This window comes from Papio anubis, chromosome 2 (genome assembly GCF_008728515.1).
Source record: "Papio anubis isolate 15944 chromosome 2, Panubis1.0, whole genome shotgun sequence".
NCBI lineage: Eukaryota > Metazoa > Chordata > Mammalia > Primates > Cercopithecidae > Papio > Papio anubis.
Genome location: NC_044977.1, coordinates 91,955,973 through 91,965,293, shown reverse-complemented (window position 1 = coordinate 91,965,293; position 9,321 = coordinate 91,955,973). Strand labels below are relative to the sequence as shown.

Here is a 9,321-nt window from a genome sequence, read left to right as displayed (position 1 = left end):
CATTTCAGTTACTATACTTTTCAGGTTCAGAATTTGTTTGGTCCCTTTAAATTTTTTCTCTTTGTTAATATTCTTTATGTTCAGACATAATTTTCCTAATTTCCTTTAGTTCTTGTCCATGGCTTCCCTTAGTTCATTGAACATACTAAGACAGTTGATTTATTGTTTTTGATTAATAATTCCAATGTCTGGGCTTCCTGAGGGATACTTCCTGTCACAATCTCTTTTTCAGCCAAGTGCAGTGGCTCATGCCTATAATCTCAGAACTTTGGGAGGCCAAGGTGGGAGAGTCACTTGAGTCCAGGAGTTTGAGACCAGTATGGGCAACATAGTGAGACCCTATCTCTCTTTTGACTCCAGCCTACTTCCCCTTACTTGGAGGACATCAGAGAGGCTGTGGCATTTTCGGGGTCCAGCCAAGGGGAAGGTGGGTTGAGGATGATCCCAGGTTGGGTTCTCTAGGAATCCGACTCCAAGAGGAAGATCAGTGTACAAGATATTTATAAGAGTCCCTTGAGATGAGCACCTGAGGGAAGGAGGGAAAGGGTTGGGCAAGGAAGAAGTCTGGCTATAGGGGCTCTGCACAGCCAGAGTGGACCTGTCTGCTGGCTGTCTCCCCAGTGGCTGGCAGCAGCTGGCTTTCATGTGGCACACCTCTGAATCTACCACAGGGAAACACCGGGTGTTATAAGTAAAATGTTTATTCAGAAACAGAATGCTGTTCTTCAGTACTGCAAGGAAAAATTAGCATTGAGACAAAAAGTTTTCTCAGCAAGGCAAATTTACTTTCTGCAGAAAGGGTGCTCCTTTCAGATGAAACAATGGTGAGAGCACACTTGAACAAAGGAGGGAAGTAATTTTTATTCTTTATGCAGCTTGTCCTTGCTACTGTGTCCTGTCTCCATTGGCTGGAGCTGGACTGCACAATCTAAGCTAAACTTGACTGGCTAATAATTTAAAACTTTCTTAAATAGGTAAAGGCAAGGGAGAACAAAGGAAAAGAGGAAGTTGCTTACAAAAAGACTTAGCCGGGCGCGGTGGCTCAAGCCTGTAATCCCAGCACTTTGGGAGGCCAAGACGGGCGGATCACGAGATCAGGAGATCGAGACCATCCTGGCTAACACGGTGAAACCCCGTCTCTACTAAGAAATACAAAAAACTAGCCGGGCAAGGTGGCGGGCGCCTGTAGTCCCAGCTACTCGGGAGGCTGAGGCTGGAGAATGGTGTGAACCCGGGAGACGGAACTTGCAGTGAGCTGAGATCCGGCCACTGCACTCCAGCCTGGGTGACAGAGCGAGACTCCGTCTCAAAAAAAACCAAAAAAAACAAAAAAAAAAAACAAAAAGACTTAGAAGGACTTAGAAAAGTAATAAAATTTCTTTCTTTTTTTTTTTTTTGAGATGACATCTCACTCTGTTGCCCAGGCTGGAGTGCAGTCGCGCAATCTCAACTCACTGCAAGCTCCGCCATGGGTTCTCGCCATTGAACTAGCTGGGACTACAGGCGCCCGCCACCATGCCCAGCTAATCTTTTTTGCATTTTTGGTAGAGGTGGGGTTTCACTGTGTTAACCAGGATGGTCTCCATCTCCTGACCTCATGATCTGCCTGCCTCAGCTTTCCAAAGTGCTGGGATTACAGGTATGAGCCACTGCACCCGGCCAAAAGTAATAACATTTCGAAATAAGGTAGGCACATAGGCTGCAAGTTGGAGTGTGCCTGTGAGTATGTCCAGCACAAATATCTTGGTTAAAGTACAAGGACATAGAATGTACTTATTTCTTTATATCTAACAGCTACATAGGATAGGGCTTAACAAAGTGAGGAGGCTTAAAGGAAGTTAGTCTTTAAACTATTATTTTAACACATAATTTATTCTTTAACAAGGGAAACTTTGAAGAGGAACTTTTTTTTTCACTTTCTACACCAGGTTTAGAGGGACATATTTATGTGGTTTGCTCCACCCTTGTGTAAAGTTAGTTTATTGGTCTTGTTCTAGAATAAACTAGGAATGTGGCTTGTAGGAAAATCCTGCTGGGTAAGGACAGAAGTGCAAAGTCCTATTGCCTTAAGGACATGCCCCACAGCACCCAGTGCTGGGAAAACTGTGAGCCATGGAAGGAAAACAAGGTTTGAAATGCGTGGAGCCAGAACCTCATCTGTGGTAAATCCTTCCAAATTTCACAGTTCCTATATGACAGATGGCTGATGACAGTTTCTCAAATTTTACAACAATCCAGAACATTTATATGTCATCATCAACAACAGGTTAGGAAGTTTAACTTTCCTAAACTATCAATAATTAAAACACAAATTTCAACCATGTTAGGAGGAAGACTGAACTATCTTTTCTCTGTATGGAAAATATCCCCCCAAAATCACAAAATCCTTGTCCTATGTGGAGGCCTTCAGAGTAAGAAGCCAAACCATGTAGGGGACCAAAGTATTATAGAAATATGTCAGGAAGTTGTCACAAATTATGTTATTTTTCTGGATTTAGTATTGTAGTATTTGTCAATTTAAAAAAAGTTTTCAAAAAAAAAAAAGTTTCCAAAAAAAAAAAAGTTTCATTATTTCTTTTCTCATTATTTTAATTCACTTCCATTTTTGAATTCATAACGTTGTTCTCTTTTTCTAAAACAGGAACCTGGAACAGGCACTGTGGCTCATGCCTGTAATCCCAGCACTTTGACAGGCTGAGGCAGGAGGATCAGCTGAAGCCAGGAGTCAAGACCAGCCTGGGCAAGATAGTGAGACCCCATCTCTACAAATATATATGTTTTTAATTAGCTGGGTATGGTGATGTATGCCTGTAGTCTCAGCTAATTGGGAGGCCGAGGCAGGATTGCTTGAGTTGATCAAAAAAACAAAAAGAGGCCGTGCGCAGTGGCTCACACCTGTAATCTCAGCACTTTGGGAGGCTGAGGCGGGCAGATCACGAGGTCAGGAGATCGAGACCATCCTGGCTAACACAGTGAAACCCTGTCTCCACTAAAAATACAAAAAAATTAGCTGGGCCTGGTGGCGGGCACCTGTAGCCCCAGCTACTCGGGAGGCTGAGGCAGGAGAATAGCGTGAACCTGGGAGACGGAGCTTGCAGTGAGCTGAGATCGTGCCACTGCACTCCAGCCTGGGCGACAGAGTGAGACTCTGTCTCAAAACAAAACAAAACACAAAAAGAAACAATTTTTAAAAAGGGAAAAAAGAAAGAGAAAGGGAGTAAAGTGAGGGTCCCTTCATGGAGCTTCTCCAGGGGCCTTGGAGCAAGGGCCACTGAGGTACTAGAGCACGTTTGAGACTGCCATAGAAACAAAGGCAGCTAGGGTGGCCTGCCTGACCCCAGGTTGGGGTTGCTGGAGCCAAGGATCTGGGGAGGGGCTGTTATTGGAGACAGAGCAGTGGCCTCTCAAGGGAGGGCCTTGCAGGGCCTGGGAAGAAGAAACCAGAGCCAGCTGCTGATTGATGGCAGGACTAAAGTCACCTCCATGAGGTGGTGACAAGGATGGGTGAAGCCAAAGGGTGTGTGACTCTACAGTGACTGGGGGCTTGGGGCTCTCAGTCCCCCATCAGAGATCCTCAGTGTCTGGTTCCAACTTCACCACTGCTCTTCTCAGCTGACCAGGTCCCTCCTCGGCTCCCCCTCTGCACTGGAGAGGCCCAGGACCCTCACTCCGCACTTGAGGCCCTTTATCATGGGCACTGCCCACCTTGTCCATGTGCAGAGAGTACCAAAGACAGCACGTGGCCTTTGCTCAGAACCAGACCTCCACCTGAAGTTCCCTTCTTTATAGCCATTTCCCCTCAGGGCTCAGCCAGGTGGTCGGCTCCTCTGGGCAGCCCTTCCTGAGCCACCCAAGTCTGTCCCAATGGTAAGTCCTCTCCCATCACACTGGGAGTCCCCAGGTACTGGTCAGGCCAGAGGAGCAGTTTTTGTTTGAGACAAGTTCTCGCTCTGTCACCCAGGCTGGAATGCAGTGGCACAATCTTGGCTCACTGCAACCACTGCCTGCCAGGCTCAAGTCATCCTCCCACCTCAGCTTCCTGAGTACTTGGTACTACAGGCATACATCACCATGCCCAGCTAGCTTTTTTGTTTGTATTTTTTGTAGGGATGCGGTCTTGCCATATTGCCCAGGCTGGTCTCAAACTCTTGAGCTCAAGTGATCCTCCCATCTTGGCCTCTCAAAGCGCTGGGATTACAGGTGTGAGCCACCACACCCAGCCCAGAGGAGCAGTTGTGTCTCCAGGAGGGATCCTTAGGGAGGAAAAGTCAGTTGGTGGGGGCAATGGAGCAGTGAGCCAGCCTGTGCCCCACCTGCCCGCCCGTCCTGGACACCAAGTCAGCTGGCTTTAAAAGTAGAAAAGGGACACAGGGTCCAGACAGGCCTGGAGAGAGCAGACCTGGCCCAGGACCCCAGGCTGTCAGGCAGAGAGAGGCACATGTTTGGTCACCCACTCTGGGTGGAAGTCCCCTTTATTTGGATTTGCCGCTGGGTGGCTAGATGATGTAGGTGGCCTTCGATGTGGACCAGGAGGGCATCCAGCATGTGCAGGACCCCACGGAGCAGGGTGTGGTCTGAGATTGGGGCCCGCCATTTCCAGGGTCCACAGGGCTCAGTGGTCACCTGCGGATGCTGAGAACAGGACCAAGAGGCAGGAGTGAGAATGGAGGGCAGAGAGGGAGGTGCGATGAGGGGCAGTGATGAAGCTGGGGAGCAAGGAGTAGGGTGTGGGGCCGTGCCCAGATGGGATGGGAGACTCAGGGTGACAGAATCACCGAGGGTCTGTTTGGGCTACAGTGGTCACGGGGCCCTCAGGGGCTGGATGAGAGCAAGGGTTCTAAAGGGGAGAGCTGGGGGCAGGGTGTTGGCTGTGGGTGGTGGACATGGGTTCCACGAAGGTGTGTGGACACAGGGACAATGGGCTGTGAGCTGGGGGTGGGAGTGTGGGAGGCCCACAGGCCAGTGTGGACCCATGGGGCAGGGTTGGGTGGAAGACGGCTCACTGGGCGTACATGGAGGCAGGGGCTGTGGGAGAGAAAGAGCTGCGCTCACCTCACCCTTGGTGGCCTGTGAGCACCGCCGCCCCTGCAGTATCTTGCGGCAGATCATCAGCATGGTGGTGGTGATCATGACCCCAGCCACAGGGTAGATGCGGCTTGCTCCAGGGCCCAGCCAGTAACCAGGACAGCTCAGGCCACCCCTACAGCCCTCCACGCTCTTTGGCTGACACCCCCAGGGCTGCAAGTCCAGCCCCACCTGGTACCAGAGGGGTCGCGACCAGGCGTGGGTTGGAGCAGGCATCACCAGCAGGAGCAGCAAGGGCAGCGAGGCCAGCACGTGCAGCATGGCCGCCGCTAGTGCCAGGGGCCGGAACCTGGTCGCCTGGCGACCGGCAAACGCCCCTCCCCCAAGAACAGGCCTGGCTCTGAGGCAGCAGGTTCCAGCGAGACCCATGGCCTTTCATGAGCAGCCTGGCCAGAAACTGGCTGTGGTAAGGGGGCTGGAGTCCAGGGCTTGAGGAGAATGGCAGACCTGGGTTCTGGGTCCTATTCTCCCAGTGGGCCTGGCTGGCCCCAAACTGAGGGAGCACCTCCTTTTGAAGCTGGGCCCTAGGCTGGGTATAGTGGCACACACCTGGAATCCCAGTACTTTGGGAGGTTGAGGCAGGTGGATGGCTTGAGCCCAGAAGTTTGAGACCAGCCTGGGCATCATGGCGAAACCCCCTCTCCATAAAAAATACAAATAATTAGCTGGGTATAGTGGCACATGCCTGTTGTCCCAGCTACCCAGGAGGCTGAAGTGGGAGGATCACCTGAGCCTGGGAGGTCGAGGCTGCAATGAGCTGTGGTTGCACCACTACACTCCAGCCTGGGCGACAGAGTGAGATTTTGTCTCAAAAAAGATAAAAAAAGAAACTAAGCCCCGAACAGTTAAAGAAACCAGTAACTAACAGAATTTTTTTTTTTTTTTAAAGAGACAGCGCACTGCAGTCTTGACCTCCTGGGCTCAGGTGATCCTTCTGCCTCAGCCTCCTGAGTAGCTGAAACTACAGGTGTGCACCACCATGCCTGGCTAATTTATTTATTTACTTATTTTTAACATTTATTTTGTAGAGAGAGGGGTCTTACTATGTTGCCCAGGCTGGTTTCAAACCCTTAGCCTCAAGTGATCCTGCCACTTCAGCCTCCCAAAGTGCTGGGATTACAGCTGTGAGCCACCATGCCTGGCCCCTAGAAATCCTTGAGTTTACAGGATGGTAGATAAGGAAAGAAACAACTTGCTGAAACGCTGAAATTCCCTCTGCTTGTAAGATAACAAAACTGAAATCAGATGGACCCAATATTCCCGACTGGAGTGTGCACAGAAAGAGCTTGCTGACATCACAGCCTGAATTTCCACCATGTTTCATATAACTCCTCCAGAATTTGCACAGGAGACCCATGAGGAGGCATGAAGAGTTAATTGCACATGCCTGAGAACTTTCCAGACCTCCTGCTTCCTTCTACCAATCACCCACCTACTAATCCCAGTATCCATCCCCTAAACCTTTTCTAATAAAATTACTGCCTTAAAGCCAGCACAGGGAGACACATTGAAGCTGGACTCCTGCTTCCTTGCTAGTTGACTTGCAATAAAAAGCTTTTCTTGGCTGGGCACGGTGGCTCACGCCTGTAATTCCAGCACTTTGGGAGGCTGAAGTGGGTGGATCAGTTGAGGTCAGGAGTTTGAGACCAGCCTGGACAACATGGTGAAACCCTGTCTCTACTAAAAATACAAAAATTAGCCGGGTGTGGTGGCGGGCACATGTAATCCCAGCTACTTAGGAGGCTGAGGCACAAGAATTTTTTAACCCGGGAGGCGGAGGTTGCAGTGAGCCAAGATCACGCCACTGCTATAATCCTAGCCACTGGGAAGGCTGAGGTAGGAAAATCACTTGAACCCGAATCTGGTGTCCGGCCCACAACTGTAATCTCAGTACTTTGGGAAGCTGAGGTGGAAGGATCTTTTCAGCCCAGGAGTGAGACCATGGTGGGCAACATAGTGAGACTCCGTCACTATATTTTTTAAAAAAGAAATTAGTCCAACATGGTGGTATGCACCTGTAGTCCCAGCTACTCGGGAGGCCGAGGCGGGAGGATTGCTTCAGCCCAAAACCCAGTGTCACAGTACTGGTTTCTAGCATTTCAAGCAGTGAGTTGTTTTGCTCAGTAACACTTTCACCCTGGCCTTCTCCTCACCTATCAGCCAGTCCCTAAAATCCAAACACCTGCAGTGGCTCACGCCTGTAATCACACTTTGGGAGGCTGAGGCTGAGGATCTCTTGAGCCCAGGAATTTGAGCCCAGTCTAGGAAACATAGTAACAACCCATCTACGGAATTTTTTTTTTTTTTTTTTTTTGGGGGACAGACTCTTGCCCTCTCACCCAGGCTGGAGTGCAGTGGCGCAATCTCAGCTCACCGAAACCTCTGCCTCCCTGGTTCAAACGATTCTCCTGCCTCAGCCTCCCGAGTAGCTAGGATTACAGGCGTGCATCACCACACCTAATTTTTTGTATTTTTAGTAAAGATGGGGTTTCACCGTGTTAGCTAGGATGGTCTCAATCTCCTGACCTCGTGATCCACCCACCTTGGCCTTCTAAAGCGCTGGGATTACAGGCTTGAGCTACTGCACCCAGCCCCAATTTTTGTATTTTTAGTAGAGACAGGGTTTCACCATGTTGGCCAGGCTGGTCTCGAACTCCTGACCTCAGGTGATCCACCCACTTTGGCCTTCCAAAGTGCTGGGATTACAGGTGTGAGCCACCACACCCGACCTTACAAACTGTTTTTTAAAAACTAGGCCGGGCGCCATGGCTCAGGCCTGTAATCCCAGCACTTTGGGAGACCAAGGCAGCTGGATCACCTGAGGTCAAGAGCTTGAGACCAGACTGACCAACATGGAGAAACCCTGTCTCTTTTTTTTTTTTTTTTTTTTTTTTTTTTGAGACGGAGTCTCGCGCTGTCGCCCAGGCTGGAGTGCAGTGGCGCGATCTCGGCTCACTGCAAGCTCCGCCTCCCGGGTTCACGCCATTCTCCTGGCTCAGCCTCCTGAGTAGCTGGGACTACAGGCGCCCACCACCGCGCCCGGCTAATTTTTTGTATTTTTAGTAGAGACGGGGTTTCACTGTGGTCTCGATCTCCTGACCTTGTGATCCGCCCGCCTCGGCCTCCCAAAGTGCTGGGATTACAGGCGTGAGCCACCGCGCCCGGCACCCTGTCTCTACTAAAATAGCCAGGTGTGGTGGTACATGCCTGTAATCCCAGTTACTCAGGAGGTTGAGGCAGGGGAATCACTTGAACCTGGAAGGTGGAGGTTGCGGTGAGCCGAGATCGCGCCATTGCACTCCAGCCTGGGCAACAATAGCAAAACTCCATCTCAAAAATAAATAAATAAATAAAAGCCCGGGTGCAGTGGCTCAAGCCTGTAATCCCAGCACTTCAGGAGGCCGAGGCGGGCGGATCACGATGTCAGGAGATTGAGACCATCTGGCTAAATGGTGAAACCCTGTCTCTACTAAAAATACAAAAAAAAAAAAAAAAAAAATTAGCTGGGCATGCTGGCACACCCCTGTAGTCAGGAGGCTGAGGTAGGAGAATTGCTTAAACCCAGGAGGCGGAGGTTGCAGTGAGCCGAGATCATGCCACTGCACTCTGGCCTGGGTGACAGAGCGAGATTCCGTCTCAAAAAACAAGCCAACAAACAAAAACTAGCTGGGGCTGGGTGCGGTGGCTCACGCCTGTAATCCCAACACTTTGGGAGGCCGAGGCAAGAGGATCACTTGAGGTCAAGAGTTCAAGACCAGCCTGGCCAACATGGTGAAACTTCGTCTCTACAAAAATGAGCTGGGCATGATGGTGGATGCCTGTAATCCCAGCTACTCAGGAGGCTGAGATAGGAGAATCACTTGAACCCGGGAGGCAAGATCGTACCATTGCACTCTGGCCTGGGCAACACAGTGAGACTCCATGTTTCACCATGTGAGACTCCATCTTTTTTTGGGGGAGGGGGGAAACTAGCTGGGTGTGGTGGCGTGTGCCTGTAGTCCCAGCTACTTAGGAGGCTGAGGCAGGAAGATCGCTTGAACCCAGGAGGTCAATGCTGTAGACAGTGGTGATCACAGCACTGCACTCTAGTCCGGGGGACAGAGCAAGAGCCGATTAAAAAAAAAAAAAAAAAAATCGACATGGCCCCTAAAACCTTTTGCTTTCCACCAGGGGCATCACCTCTCTAGGCTGACCAAACTTGCAGGTCCCCCACACCCAGCCTCAGCCCCACAGTCC

General features: G+C 50.4%; 1 protein-coding gene and 1 long non-coding RNA gene across 2 annotated transcripts; one reads left to right on the top strand and one right to left on the bottom strand.

The window, feature by feature from the left end:
* Positions 1-4,441: 4,441 nt before the first annotated feature.
* TMEM89 (transmembrane protein 89) lies at positions 4,442-5,440 on the bottom strand. Its single transcript, XM_003894469.5, has 2 exons — positions 5,053-5,440; positions 4,442-4,632 (listed from the first exon to the last, which is right to left on the bottom strand). The coding sequence occupies exons 1-2, from the start codon at positions 5,344-5,346 to the stop codon at positions 4,447-4,449; spliced, it is 480 nt and encodes a 159-aa protein (XP_003894518.3). The 5' UTR covers positions 5,347-5,440; the 3' UTR covers positions 4,442-4,446.
* Positions 5,396-6,577, top strand: LOC108584380. Its single transcript, XR_001899400.2, has 2 exons — positions 5,396-5,491; positions 6,312-6,577. It is a non-coding gene; the product is annotated as an uncharacterized LOC108584380 (long non-coding RNA).
* Positions 6,578-9,321: the final 2,744 nt, after the last annotated feature.